At 39.0% G+C, this 14,384-nt stretch overlaps 1 protein-coding gene across 1 annotated transcript in view; it reads left to right on the forward strand.

Annotated features, from left to right (window-relative positions):
• GTF2F2 (general transcription factor IIF subunit 2) overlaps positions 1-14,384 on the forward strand; it is a 154,528-nt gene that overhangs the window by 9,901 nt on the left and 130,243 nt on the right. Inside the window, exon 2 of the mRNA XM_004759235.3 lies at positions 3,264-3,337. Within this exon, the coding sequence (XP_004759292.1) occupies positions 3,264-3,337 (74 nt within the window). The remainder of the gene's footprint in view (positions 1-3,263; positions 3,338-14,384) is intronic.

Raw genomic sequence — 14,384 nt, forward strand, 5'->3', positions numbered from 1 at the left:
TGAAAAAACAAGAGAAACAAGGTACAAGTTTCTGTCTTATGTAACCTAATCACAGAAGTAACATCCCATGTGGAGAAAAGGAACCCTCTTGCACTGTTGGTGGGAAGGCAGAGTTGTGCAGCCACTATGGAAAGAAAACAGCATGGTGGTTCCTCAGAAAGTTGAAAGTAGAGCTACCCTTTGATCCAGGAATCACACTACTGGGTATTTACCCAAACAATGAAAAAACACTAATTCAGAGGGATATATGCACCCCATGTTTGTAGTAGCATTATTTATACTAGCCAAGATACGGAAACAGCCCAAATGTCTATCAGTTGATGAATGGATAAAGAAGATGTGGTGTGTGAACACACACACACACACACACACACACACACCACACCACACAGGAATATTATTTAGCCATAAAAAAGAATGATATCTTGCCATTTATGGCAACATGGACAGAATTAGAGTGTTAGTGCTAAGTGAAATAAGTCAGAGAAAGACAAATACCTTATGATATCAGTCATATGTGGAATTAAAACAAAACAAAACAAGTGAACAAAGGTGGGGGAAGAGAAATAAACCCAGAAACAGACTTTTATCTATAGAGAACAAACTGATGGTTATCAGAGGGGAGGTGAATGGGGGGAATGGGTGAAATAGGTGATGGGGATTAAGGAGTTGCACATGTTGTGTGATGAGCACTGGGTAATGAAAATAAAAACTTAAAAAAAAAAAAAAAAGAAAAGATTGGAGCACCTGGGTGGCTCAGTATGTTAAGTGTCTGCCTTTGGGTCGGGTTATGATCCCAGGGTCCTGGGATGGAACCCCACCCACATCAGGCTCCCTGCTCAGCAGGCAGTCTGCTTCTCCCTCTCCCTCTCCATCTTTGTGCGCACACGCTCTCCTCTCTCTCTCTCTCTGTCTCAAATAAATAAAGAAATCTTAAAAAAAAAAAAGAAGAAGAAGAAGAAAATGGGGTACCTGGCTGTCTCAGTCAGTAGAGCATGTGACTCTTGATCTCACAGTTGTAAGTTCATGCCACATGTTGGGTGTGGAAGCCATTGGACAAATTTTGTAGCCAAAAAATAAAAATAAACAAATGAATCCTAGCCATAGGGGAAGGGGAGTAACATCCCATCACCTTTGCCATGTTGTATTGATGAGGAGCAAGTCACAGATCTCCTTCTCAAGAAGAGGTGATTACACAAGGCTGTGAATATCAGGAGGTGAGGATCATTGGGAGCCATTTTAAGAGTGTTCCTGCCGCATGTAGTGAACACGGTGGTGTTGGTGGTCATCATCATGGTCATCATTCTGATGGGGGAATGATTAAGTAGATAAGAGGAGAAAAATGATAGGATTGAAGAAAAGATGTCCTTGGTTAGACTACAGGGGAAGAAATTCAGTGCACAGTGAAGGGACTGACCATTGTTCATCTATTGTTTTTAGAGGTAGTCAGAGTAAAGGCCTCAGCTGTGGCTACATGGTAGCTGTAGAGGTTCTCTTAATCCTTGTTCCCTAGTTGGTAGAGAAGTTAGGTTATCAGCACAGAAAGAGAAGGGAGGGAGAGATGCTACTGTTGGCTTGAGAAGTGAAGAGAACTTGTGATTTAGCTGTAGTGGTAGAATGGATTGGCTAGGGAGATGGAGTTCAATTGCCAAGAATCTTGAAGGGCTTACTTGATGTTAGTAGCCATATATTTCAAGTGAGACTAGTTAGCATCACTGTGAATTTTTCTGCAGCTGCTCAGGTACAGTGTAGAGAAGTAACACAATCAAATCACACCAATTAATTAAGTACCAGTAGAGATTTGCTTTAATCGGGATTAAGGTTCTGCCGGGCCAGCATGATGGAGGTAGGGGCAAGGGAATGACTGATGTGAAGACGGGACATACAGAGCTAGGGAAAAGTGCAGAGATGTTAGAGTCAGTGATTTGAAGGGATGGAAAAACTGTTGAAGTACTGAGGAGAGAGCCAGGAAGTTAGTGGTTAGTGTGATTGCTTGAAATACGAATTATGGAAGGGATACCACTACTGACAGGGAGAAAGTCTTGTGGTGTCTATATGTGTAGAGGACCCATTTGAACCAGTTACTTGGAATATGATGAAGAAAAGACACCATATTTCGCCTAGGGGCTTTATTAGGGAATATGACTAATGTTCAGTAATTTTGGTGTAAAGTATGCATACATAATTGAAGAAACACCATTAGAATTTTCCTTTAAACCTTTTATTCGTGATTTTTTACTATATCTAAACAAAGCAGTGCCATTTGTTTGACTGATAATCAAGTGGTTCTTTTTGCAAATGAAATCTGGTAAATAGAATTTTTTTTTTCTTTCCAGCTTTGGAAGCTCTGACTTAGTTCTACACTGATGTTCGTGTTATCATTGCAAGATTGCTGGGGGAAATAGTAGTGACACACGACACTCATTGAGTACTTACCATATGTGAGGTTTTATGCTTCCTGCTTTGTATGCAGTATCTCATTCCTCACAATAGGCTAACATTGAAGGTGTGTGCTGATTCCACAGTTCAAACTGCCTCTTAGAAGAAAGATTCAGCATGTAGTCTCTTAACCTTTTGGGAAATTAAAATCCTTCTGGTTATACATATCTAGTTACCCAGATTGCCTGGTTCCATAATTTACACATTATATAATCTTGGCTAATTTATATAATCCCCGGGTATCCCAGATTCATAATCTGTAAAATGAAGTAATAAACAGTACCTACCTCATAGAGATGTGAGGATTAAATGTGTAAATACATGGAAACTCGTAACAGTGTCAGGAAAGTAGTACTATGTAAATGTTAGCTATGATATTTAATCATTTATTTCAGCAGATCTTTTATCATTGGTCAGAGTTATTGTCTTACAGTAAAACTTGACTTTGAAATCTTCTTAAACTTTGTGGTATCTCTAAATAATATGTTAGAGTATTCTACTCCTCTGAGAAACCTCTTCTAGTAGCCTTTCTCATGTCTGAACTTTCAGTGGACTTGTTTGGGAACATAAGTTAACGCTTTGTTAAGGTATTTGACTAGTGTTAATATTGGGTCACCAGCTTGATTGACTTTAAGATCTTTGAAATTTAAAATGATTTATTAGTATCCCTTATAGTGCAAAATGTATAATGGAAGGCTGATACTCAATGATCAGTTTCTTACTATAGACAGGAAGTAAAGTAGAAGCAGTATATCATTTTATGTTTAAGAAGTTTGTTAGCATCTAAAGCATAGTCTTACTAGTGTTTTATTTATTTTTTTTAGGTTCCTAAATATTTGTCACAGCAATGGGCTAAAGCTCCTGGAAGAGGTGAAGTTGGGAAACTGCGGATTGCCAAGTAAGTTATTTCTATATTTTTGACATCTTAAAAAGCTGTTTTTTGAAATTTTTGTAGGTCCTTTAAAGTGTAATAACAGTTCTTTTTTGGATAGAGAATGTACCTAGAAAAGGAGAAGTAATGAGCATGCTAAGACATGTCAAGAGATGGTTAGGTGCACTCTAAGGAGTTATGTGTGCACATGCATGTTTGTGCATATGCATATAGATATGTGTGTGTGCATGCACAGACACACACACACCCTCTCTAGTGATCGGTGTAAATATAAAGTTAGGTTTATTGGCCGTGAAGCAGCACAGTATGTAGCTCCCTCATCCCTCCATCATCTCCACATCTTCTGAAGAGGTATGCTGGGGTTGGGTGTAACTGGATGCACCCCATTAAGTGCTTTAGTAGAAAGGTTTTTGTCATTGTCCCACCATGCCTACCTGTAGATGCATTGGAAAAGCATAGGAAACACGTGGTAAGCAGTGTAATGGTGTAGTTTCCTGGTTGAAAAAATGGTCTTGTTAGGAAAGGAAGCCTCCAAAGCACACTTGGTATCAGTCAGAGGCCTTACATTCCACTCTGTCCATTCGTTCTTAACCCAGCTGTAATCAAATTTTCACGCATGCTACTCCATTGAAATAGCTCTAATTTGTCATCACTGTCTTCCTCTTTATCAGTTAGCTTTTGTTTCATAACAGAGCAGCCCAAAATTTAGTGGCTCAGAACAAAAACCATTTTATTTGTTTATTTTTTTGTGGGGCAGTTCCATTTGGGGCTGACCTGACTGGTCTTCCTGGTTAGAATGGCCTCACTCATGTATCTAGTAGTTGGCTTGCTATCAGCTGGGGCAGGGGCCGTGTATGTTTCATTTCCAGCATGCTCATTCACATGATGGTGAAAGCGTGCTCATGGTTGCCAAGTCCTACTGAGGATGCAACTCATGCAGCCAAGCCCAGATTCAAGCAGGGTGCAATAGACCCCACTCTCGGTGGGAGTCACTGCAAAGGATTTCTAGTCCTTTTTTGCAGTCTGGCACATCCACATTCCTAAATCTGAGTCATCTATCAGCTTTCCTAATTGTCCTTCAACAGACTTTGACATAGTAATCATTCCTTTCCTCAAACCCAATTTTTCATTTCACTTCTGGGACCCTACTCTCTTGATTATCTTCGCTAGTAGGCTGTTCCTTCTCAGTCTTTTGCTGGCTCCTTCTCATCTTCTGAGTCTCTACATGTTATCTGACCCCAGGATTTTCTTTCTAATTCTTTTTTCTTTCTTACTTACCTTTGTTCTGACATATCTTTTAACTCTTCATTTTGTTTGAACAAAATATTGATTGGAAACAGTCATGCTTTTATATCCAAAGTTCTGAAGTTAGGTGGGGACAAGTAATATCTTATCCTCTCAGGAAATGACTACATGTTGAATAGCAGTACCAGGTTTGAATTCAGGACTTTGAGTGGTAAGAAAACTCCAGAAGGTGTCCATTCCAGCTCTGTCACTTACTATCAGTGAGCTTTTGTACAGGTCACTTCATCTTTTGAGTTTTAGGTTCCTTATCCCCAAAGTTGCCTATTTTGGAGGCCTTTTTTGTGAATCCAGTGAGATAATATGGAAATGGTTGCCATTTATTAGTATATTTAACTTTATAAAATAAACCAATTTCTGGTAAGTTGTAGATAAATCACATTTTCTTGTGAGTTGTCATACTTTTATTGAAAGAAAAAAGGAATGCACACTTTGCATACTTTTAAATCTGTGATCTTTTTTCTTTTTTAATGCAGATAATTAATACTTTTTCTCTTGTGGATTCAGAATTCCTTATAATTGGTTTTACTGAAAATGGGAGTCACTATCAAGATAAAATATCAGCTATGTATGTCACTGAAAAAAGGCAGACTACAGGAAAAACGCATTTAAGTGATGAACCATGTGGTTTTATGTAGTATCTAGACAAGAACTCCAGACCTGGGTTCTAGTCCTAAGTGGCTCTTGAAAGTTCTTTGGCCTTCGCTCTCTAAGCCTTAGCTTTCTTGTTTGTAAAATGTGGAAAATAATGCCTCACTAACCCATAGAATATTTATGAGACAAAGGAAATAGCTTAGGGTTGGTTTAAATGCATGGTAAACTCAGATGTTGTCCTTTTTCTGCCGTAAACATTGCATTCCTCAAAATCTCTGTATGAGGAAAATACCTAGTTGAGGACTGTGAAATCTTTTTTTTTTTTGGTGTGGGAAGACAGGGCTAGCATGGGGAATAGGGTAAAAGCTGAGGTTCAGGGAAACCTCTGCAAGCCTTTTGATCCCTAAAGTAGAACGAAGACAGCATGCTAAATAAGCAGCCGTGGGTATGCCACAGAATCTTTCTTCATCAGCCTTTGCTGGGTAGAAAATTTCAAGCTCTTTTTCTTCCTTATTTGAAGCAGATGGTTTACACAGTTGCATCTGATATTGGGTGGCCAGCCCCCTAGGTTTGCCTGGACAGGCCCCGTTTACATATTTCCCTGTGCAGTTATTACTCGTGTCCCCTCTTTCACGCTCTAGAGTATTCTGATTGTGACAGTAAGCTGTTTGCATTTAATGTTGTCAGGTGTGCATGTATTCTTTATGTTAAGGTAAAAGATCTAGCAGATTTTCTACCTAACATGATAAGGCTCTGTAGCACAATGGATAGTGCATTGGACTTCTAACATGATACATAACCAGTCTTGTCTTACGGATCTAGATCCTTTTAATGATGAAAACAGATTCATAATAACTAGTACCCTAAGATTGCAATGGAAATGCTTAAAAACAGCATATTCCATAGTAGGTCTCCTGGCTTTCTATCTTGTTTGTGCTATTAATTCTTTCAGTTTTCATTCCTTTTTTTTTTTTTAAAGCTTACTTATTTTACTAATCTCTACACCCAACATGGGGGTCGAACTCACAACCCTGAGATCAAGAGTTACATGCTCTTCTGACTGAATCAGCAGGCACCCCAGTTTTCATTCCTTTTACTGACTTACTAAATTCACTATTAAGCAAATGTAGGATGATAAGGAATGGCTTTTCAGTCCATGTGATGAGGTTATTAAGATTTTATTTGATTTCAAGCTAAATATGAGTCATCAGAGTTATGTGGCTATAAACAAAAGATTCCATTAATAGATGTTTGTTGCTTAGAATGAAGTGGGATGATAATCCCACTCTTTTCTTTCCCAGTTCCTGTATGGTGCAAACATTATGTTCAGTTCTTAGTGCTATACTTAAAGACAAATAAGTCTATGCTGTGCTATAGACAAATAAGTTCATAACTTATTTGATGTACTGATGGACTTATTTTGCTTAGCATCCTAGTCCCTTTAGTAGAGTGAGACTAGGATAAAGAGAAAACTAAAAAGCTCAGTGCCCTGTAAGGAGTATTTGAAGGTACTATGGCTGTTGAGAGAAGCCTTAAGGCATACCAGGTAAAACCATCTTCAAATTTTCTTTTTTTTTTTTTAAGCAAGATTTAGCCTGCTCTTTTTTTTTTTTTTTTTTTTTTTAAGATTTTATTTATTTATTTGACAGAGAGAGAGATCACAAGTAGGCAAAGAGGCAGACGGGGGCAGGGGAAGCAAGCTCCCTGCATTGCAGAGAGCCCGATGCGGGCCTCAATCCCAGGACCCTGAGCTCATGACTTGAGCCAAAGGCAGAGGCTTAATCCACTGAGCCACCCAGACGCCCCATCTTCAAATATTTTTAAGGCTAGGAAATACATAATCAACTATTGATTTTTAGAGCAGATTAACCAGTTTATGGATTATCTATATGGCAAAAGAATGTATATTTGGGTAAAACATGAAAACAGGTAAGGTTTTTAAAAGCCAGGGTAGCGTACTAGTTATGAGTATGGACTCAGGAGTCATTCAGCTCTGGACTTGTCCAGACCTTGTCGCTTACTAGTTATGTGATTTTAGGTGAGTTGCTTCCCCTCTCTGTTTCCTCATCTATTGAAAGGAATTGGTATTAATACTTCTTGGGTTCAATGCATGTAAAATGGTCAGTAGTGTTTACCTACTGTCGTGCCACAAACTGCACAGTATAGACCATTGGCCCTGCTTATGTCTGATGTGGATTGGGGATGGGCCTCCCTTCCCCAGCACATCTCCCAAAGATAGTAGCAGCTTGCTGAGCATTGGGCCAGAAGCTAGGAAGATCTACCTTGTGTGGTTGTTCATTCCAACAGAGACAGGCCTGTGGAATAGAGAAATTGGGAGAGGCAGAGGAGGGGGAGAAAACATGCAGCTGAGAGTGCAGCTTTCCCCAAATTTGGTGTTGTTTATACCTGGAAAAAGGACAGTTAGCCTTTTTTAGCAGCTGTTAACATTTGGGCCATTTTTCTTCCAGTTTATGTAATGTTTCTAAATCATTGTACTTGGATTACTTTTATCCCTTTGGATATCTGATGTGTACTGCATTTTAGTTAGCTTATAGTTTTGCTTTAGCTTGTTTCATTTCCCCCCATCCGCAATCCTCTAAGTTGTTTAGGTTTTAAAACCAGCCTTCTGGGGCACCTGGGTGACCCAGTTGGTTAAGCATCTGCCTTCAGCTCAGGTCATGGTCTCAGGGGTCCTGGGTTGGAGTCCCGCATCGGGCTCCCTTCTTATCGAGCAGTCTGCTTCTCTCTCTTCCTCTGTCCCTTCCCCCTGATTGTGCCCTCTCTCTCTCTGTCTCTCTTCTTTCTCTCAAATAAAGTCTAACAAAAAAAATAAAAGAACAAAACCTCAAAACAAACAAAAAAACCCAACTAACTTTCTTTCTTTCTCTTTCTTTCTATTAACATATAATGTATTATTTGTTTCAAGAGTAGGGGTCAGTGATACATAAGTCTTGCACAGTTTACAGAGCTCAGCATAGCACATACCCTCCCCAGTGTCCATTACGCTGCCACTATATCCCTCCCACCTCACTTTCATTCCAGTTTGTTTCCTGAGATTAAGAGTCTCTTATGGTTTGTCTCCCGCTCTGATTTCATTTTTTCCTCTCTTCCCCCATGATCCTTTGCCTTGTTTCTCAAATTCCTCATATCAGAGAGATCCTATGATAATTGTCTTTCTCTGATAGACTTATTTTGCTCAGCATAATACCCTCTAGTTCCATCCATTTCATTGCAAATGGCAAGATCTCATTTTTTGATGGCTGCATAGTATTCCTGTGTGTGTGTGTGTGTGTGTGTGTGTGTGTGTGTACACACACCACATCTTCTTTATCCATTCATCTGTTGATGGACATCTAGGCTCTTTCCATAGTTTGGCTGTTGTGGACATTGCTGCTGTAAACATTGGGGTGCACGTGCCCCTTCAGATCACTACATTTGTATCTTTAGGGTAAATACCCCGTAGTGTGATTGCTAGGTCATGGGGTAGCTCTATTTTTAACTTTTCAAGGAACCTCCATGCTGTTTTCCAGAGTGGCTGCACCAGCTTGCATTCCCACCAACAGTGTTGGAGGGTTCCCCTTTCTCCTCATCCTCACCAACATCTGTCTTTTCCTGACTTGTTAATTTTAGTCATTCTGTCTGGTGTGAGGTAAACAACCTTCTTTCTACATCACCATCCTGCCTCAGAAAACTTCGGTTTTTGAAATGCTTTCCGTATGCTCTATTTTATTGACAATCATGCAGTCTGTACTAGTAAAGCTTTTGTCAGAGACTTAATATCTAGCTTTATTTCTTAACACACATAACATTGAAGATCATTAAAAATATGCAGACAAAAAATGAGATATCATTTTTCTGTTATAAAATTGACTGAATTTAGTATAATCTTGTACTGATGAGTTTAAGTCAGTGTGAACTTTCTGAAGACCAGCCTGGCAGCATATATATGCATACATACATATATGTATACATAACACAGTCACATGTACTAACATACACATTACTGCTCAAAATAAAGAATAATAATCCCACTGTTTTCTAGTTAGCTCACAGTGCTGTTTGTTCAGTTCTTGCTGCTGCCTTTATAGAAAGACACAGATAAACTCATCCAGCAGAGTGGGACTGGGATAATGAGAAGGCTAGAAATAACTAATAACATATTCATGTTCTTGACCCGGCATTTTCACGGAACTTATCCTGTGGAAGTAACAAGTTAGTGATGCAAAAATTGAGGATATTCATTTTAGCATTGTTACAGAGAAAAATTAGTAATATTCTCAGATCCTTAGTAGGGTATTAATGAAGTAACCCGGGCCCATTTTGAAATTATTTAATACTTTTATTTTTACTTTAATTTTATTCTTTTTTAAAGGTTTTTTTATTTTTTGTGTGAGAGTGAGTGAGCGAGCACACAAGCAGGGGGAGCAGCAGGCAGAGGGAGAAGCAGGCTCCTCATATCGAGCCTGATACGGAACTTGATCCCAGGATCCTGGGATCCTGACCCGAGCCAAAGGCAGACACTTAATGAACTGAGCCACCCATGCGTCCCTTAATATTTTTATTTTAAAACTACAGAAAAGTTAGAAGATCAGTACAGAGGGCTTTTTTTTCTTTTTTATGACAAAAAGGGTATTCTTGTACATATTATAGTCATAGCATATCCCTTCAAATCAGTTGATTAAAATCAAATAGTACTACCTAATCCTTAGACTTTATTCAAGATTTGCCAGTTGTCTTCATCCTGTTTTATAGCAAAAGAATCCAGTGCAAAATCTTGAATTGTATTCTGTTGTCAGGTCTCTTAGTTTTCTTAAATCTAGAACATTTGGAAGTCTTTCCTTGACTTGGGTACTCTGTATGAACGCTCTCCATTATTTTATGAAATTTGAGTTTGATGTTTCTTCATGGGTAGATTGGCGTTATGTATCTTTGGCAAGAATATCAGTGAAGGTGAAGCTGGGTTCTTACTGTATTCTAGCAAGGTTTGCACGTTTTCATTTTGTCCCATTACTGGTAGTGGTAACTTTGATCACTTGATTAAGGAGAGTCTTATGCTTTTTCATTGTAAATTTATTCTTTTCGCCTCAGGTGGTACTTTGGGACTATGTAAATATTCCATTCCTCATTAGATTTTCCACTTTATTTTATCTTGGTTAGTATGAATTCTTGATTCCTGTTTTAGTTAATGGGTCACCATTTGTTAACAGTCATCATTTATGCTGATGTTGAAATTGTCCAAATGTAGCCATTGGAAGCTCCTCCTAAGCTGGTTCCCATGTCCATTTTTTTTCTTTATTGTGGTAAAAACAAATAAAAATTTACCATCTTAACCCTTTCTCAGTGTACATTTCAATAGTGTAAGTCCTGTGGCCTTTTGACTTGTCTTTGTCATTCTTTGAACACTTACTTTTTGTCATAGAAAAAAGGTATAGAGGGGCGCCTGGGTGGCTCAGTGGGTTAAGCCGCTGCCTTTGGCTCAGGACATGATCTCAGGGTCCTGGGATCGAGTCCCACATCGGGCTCTCTGCTCAGCAGGGAGCCTGCTTCCCTCTCTCTCTGCCTGCCTCTCCGTCTTCTTGTGATTTCTCTCTGTCAAATAAATAAAATCTTTAAAAAAAAAAAAAAAGGTATAGATTCATCTTACGTATTTCTGTCTGAGCCTGAAGTCCCATATTTTTCCATGGATCCTAGTTGTTTCTAGAGAATGATATTTAGAAGCTAAGATCTGGATACTACAAGTGCTCATTGTTTTTCCCAGACCCCTTCAGGGACAGAGTTAGGGAGTATATGTACCATACACATTTACATCTATATTAATTTGTATATTTTTATATTTTGAAAATAATAAATTTACACCAGTATCCAGTTCTAGTCCAACACCACTGAATGTTTTCAGTTTTCTCCCTTTTCCTGTTTGTACCTCTTTTCTGAAAGTGAAGAACCTGGTTCCTGTTGTATTTAATACATATTCACTTACTTGTTTGGGCCTCTGTTCTACTTGTTTAGAACCCCATCTTCCCCACCAATGTGAATGCCCTCCCCACCTGACTTGGGCTATGGCATCCCCTATTAGGCTGCTGCTTTTGCAGTTCTCCACAGAGATGTTCTTTTCAGCACATTCAGACTGTCATCCCCTCCTGTCCTCATATACATGCCTGTTTACCCCTCTAGGACTCCCAGCAGCGGGCTTTAGGTTTTCTTCCCATGTGAATGGGCTGACCCTGCTACGTTCTAACACACTTCTCATTGAGCCATCCTTTGTGGGGATGCCCTCCTTACCCTCTGGGGCTCTGACACCTTGCCCCAGGCTACCTCTTCTGCCCCAGGTACTTGTTTTTCATCTCATTTAGTCTATGCTTAACCCTGCTCAACCCAGTCTGCAGATACCTACCTTGCTTGGCTTCACCTGATGGTGAAATTTTGAGCTGAATTGTTCAAGAAGGGGATGTATGAATAGGAATTCAAAACAAAACCAAAAAATCCAGGGATGCCTGGGTGGCTCAGTTGGAAGAACGTGTGACTCTTGATCTCAGGGGTTGTGAGTTCAAGCTCCACATTGGGTGTAGAAATTACTTAAATAAATAAAACTTTAAAAAAAAAATGAGGGCACATGAAGTAATAAGCACCGGGTGTTATATGCGATTTATGAATCAGTGAATGCTACCTCTGAAACTAATAATACAATATATGTTAATTAAATTAACATATTAACTGATTAAATTAATCAGTGAATGCTACCTCTGAAACTAATAATACAGTATATGTTAATTAAATTGAATTTAAATAAAAATTTTTTCAAAAATCTTGAACCAGTTAAAAGTTTTGGTATTATTTGGTTGATTCACTTACCTTGGAAAACGAGGTGTTTTATTGATTAGTGAAAAGTCTCCTCCTATTGGTGTCAAATCTAAGATGTATTTAAAAATAACAAAAAGGAACGACAAATGATTAATTTTTTAAAAAGTCAAGAGGAATGGGGCTGAAGTATAAAGAAGTAGCTGTGGAGTATTGAGAAATGGACACAGAGTAATGAAGGAGAAACTAACTGCACAGCGTTAGGCATTCAGTGAAAGGATGGGCCACATGTTTGCTTCATTTATGTCTGAAGGTATTACTGTGTTAATGTTTTTAATTTTAACTGTAGTTCATCATGAAGAGGATGTATTTTATTGGTAATATTGAATAACAAAAGGTCATATATATACCAAGACAAAAGAATATGTAATCCTTTAAAAATAAGTCTTGAAGTCTTCAAGGACTAGTTTTTATTCTGGAAAATGAACTCATCCAGAGCTCTTCAATCTCTTACCATTCCAGCTAAGATGAAGTTATAAATAAATACATGAAAATAAAGTTGTCATCCCCTCCTGTGTTCCCTAATTGCATCTGGGTGATTTTTTTGAGTCCCCCAGACTAGAAATGTCAGCATGGTCTTTAAACAGTCCTTTCCCCCTTGCTGCCTATTTCCAGTCATTTCCTCTTCCATCAGTTCTGACAGCTCGGATACCCTGCCACACACTCCTCCTCCCATTCTGCCATTACCTGGCTCAAGCCTTCATTACTTTTTATGTGGGTTTTTGCATCAGCCTCATTCCAATTCAGTAAACATTCTACAGGTGCCTTCTCTGCATCTTTGCCTTTGTTTTGACTGCAGCTCCTATGTTGGAAAGGTAGTTAAACCAAATGCTGCTAGATGCCAGGTCCAGAAGTGATAGGGGAAGAACTGCAGTGAATTCCTTGCTTGACTATCTGTGCATGTCCTAGGGATTGTTGTTGTGCTGAATTGGGGGTCGGAGAGGGCATTGCTGCCAAAATCTTCCAGTCTTTTGAGAGAAGCTGGAAATGCATATTTTGTGTGAAATCTTAGAATTTCTTCACTTCTGTTCTAAGTACTTCCCCAATGAAAAGAGAGTCAACATTGCATTTTAATATGTGAAAGACTGAGAAGTCCTGCAGGAAACAAACCTGTTTAAGATTCTGAACTTCTTAGTTTGGCCTAAGAGGCTCTTTACCACCTGACTCCTGCCTGCCATTCACTGATTTTAGAAAGAATGTACTAGGGACGCCTGGGTGGCTGCTCAGTCTGCTAAGCAACTGTCTTCAGTTCAGGTCATGATGCCAGGGTCCTGGGATCAGGTCCATATCAGGTTCCTTGCTCAGCAGGGAACCTGCTTCTCCCTCCCTAAGATTTTAAGAAGAAAATCTTAAAAGGAAGACTATGCTGGATCTTCTCATGTCTGTGTTTAATTGGATTCTCTTAACCTGTAATGCCTCCATGTTATTGACCTCACCCCTCATTCTGTTCTTCTCTTGCTGGCTTTCCCATCTGCATTTTCATGACAGTGTGTTGTACCTCTGTCATCAAGTAACTATCCAGTTTATATTGTTCATGTATTGGATCTTTTTTCATTAAACTAAGACCTTTTTAAAAAGATTTTTTAAAAATATTTACTTATTTGATAAGAGACACAGCGAAAGAGGAAACACAAGCAGGAGGAATGGGAGAAGGAGAAGCAGGCCTCTCACTGAGCAGGGAGCCCAGTACAGGGCTTGATCCTAGGACCCTGGGATTGTGACCTGAGCTGAAGGCAGATTCTTAATGACTGAGCCACCCAGGCACCCCAAACTAGGACCTTCTTGATGATAAAGACCTATGTTCATACTATACCATGCACTTGGTAAAATGCCTAATGGTTGTAGAGTAGACACTTAATGACAGAATGAGTGGTTGAGCCACTGAATGAAGGCAGGTTGGAACTTGACCTGGTGTGATGGAAAAACATTAGTATTCTAACTGGTGTTCATATCCATTTTATATATATTCTGGTTCAAGTTTCTAGGAGCATGTTTTGTACTTTATTCTTTTGTTCAAGTGATACGGCTCTCGATTGCTTGAGGAAATAAAGTTCATGCTCTGTACTATAATACTCAAGATATCCCATGTTCTAGCTTCAGTTCTCCATCTTGGTTTATCTCCCACTATTCCTTTTTTTTTTATTAATTAATTAATTAATTAATTAAAAATTTTTAAAAAAATATTTATTTATTTATTTGACAGACAGAGATCACAAGTAGGCAGAGAGGCAGACAGAGAGAGAGGAGGAAGCAGGCTCCCTGCTGAGCAGAGAGCCCAATGTGGGGCTCGACCCTGGGATCA

Source organism: Mustela putorius, unplaced genomic scaffold (genome assembly GCF_011764305.1).
Source record: "Mustela putorius furo isolate JIRA1106 unplaced genomic scaffold, ASM1176430v1.1 tig00000179_pilon_pilon_pilon, whole genome shotgun sequence".
Lineage (NCBI taxonomy): Eukaryota > Metazoa > Chordata > Mammalia > Carnivora > Mustelidae > Mustela > Mustela putorius.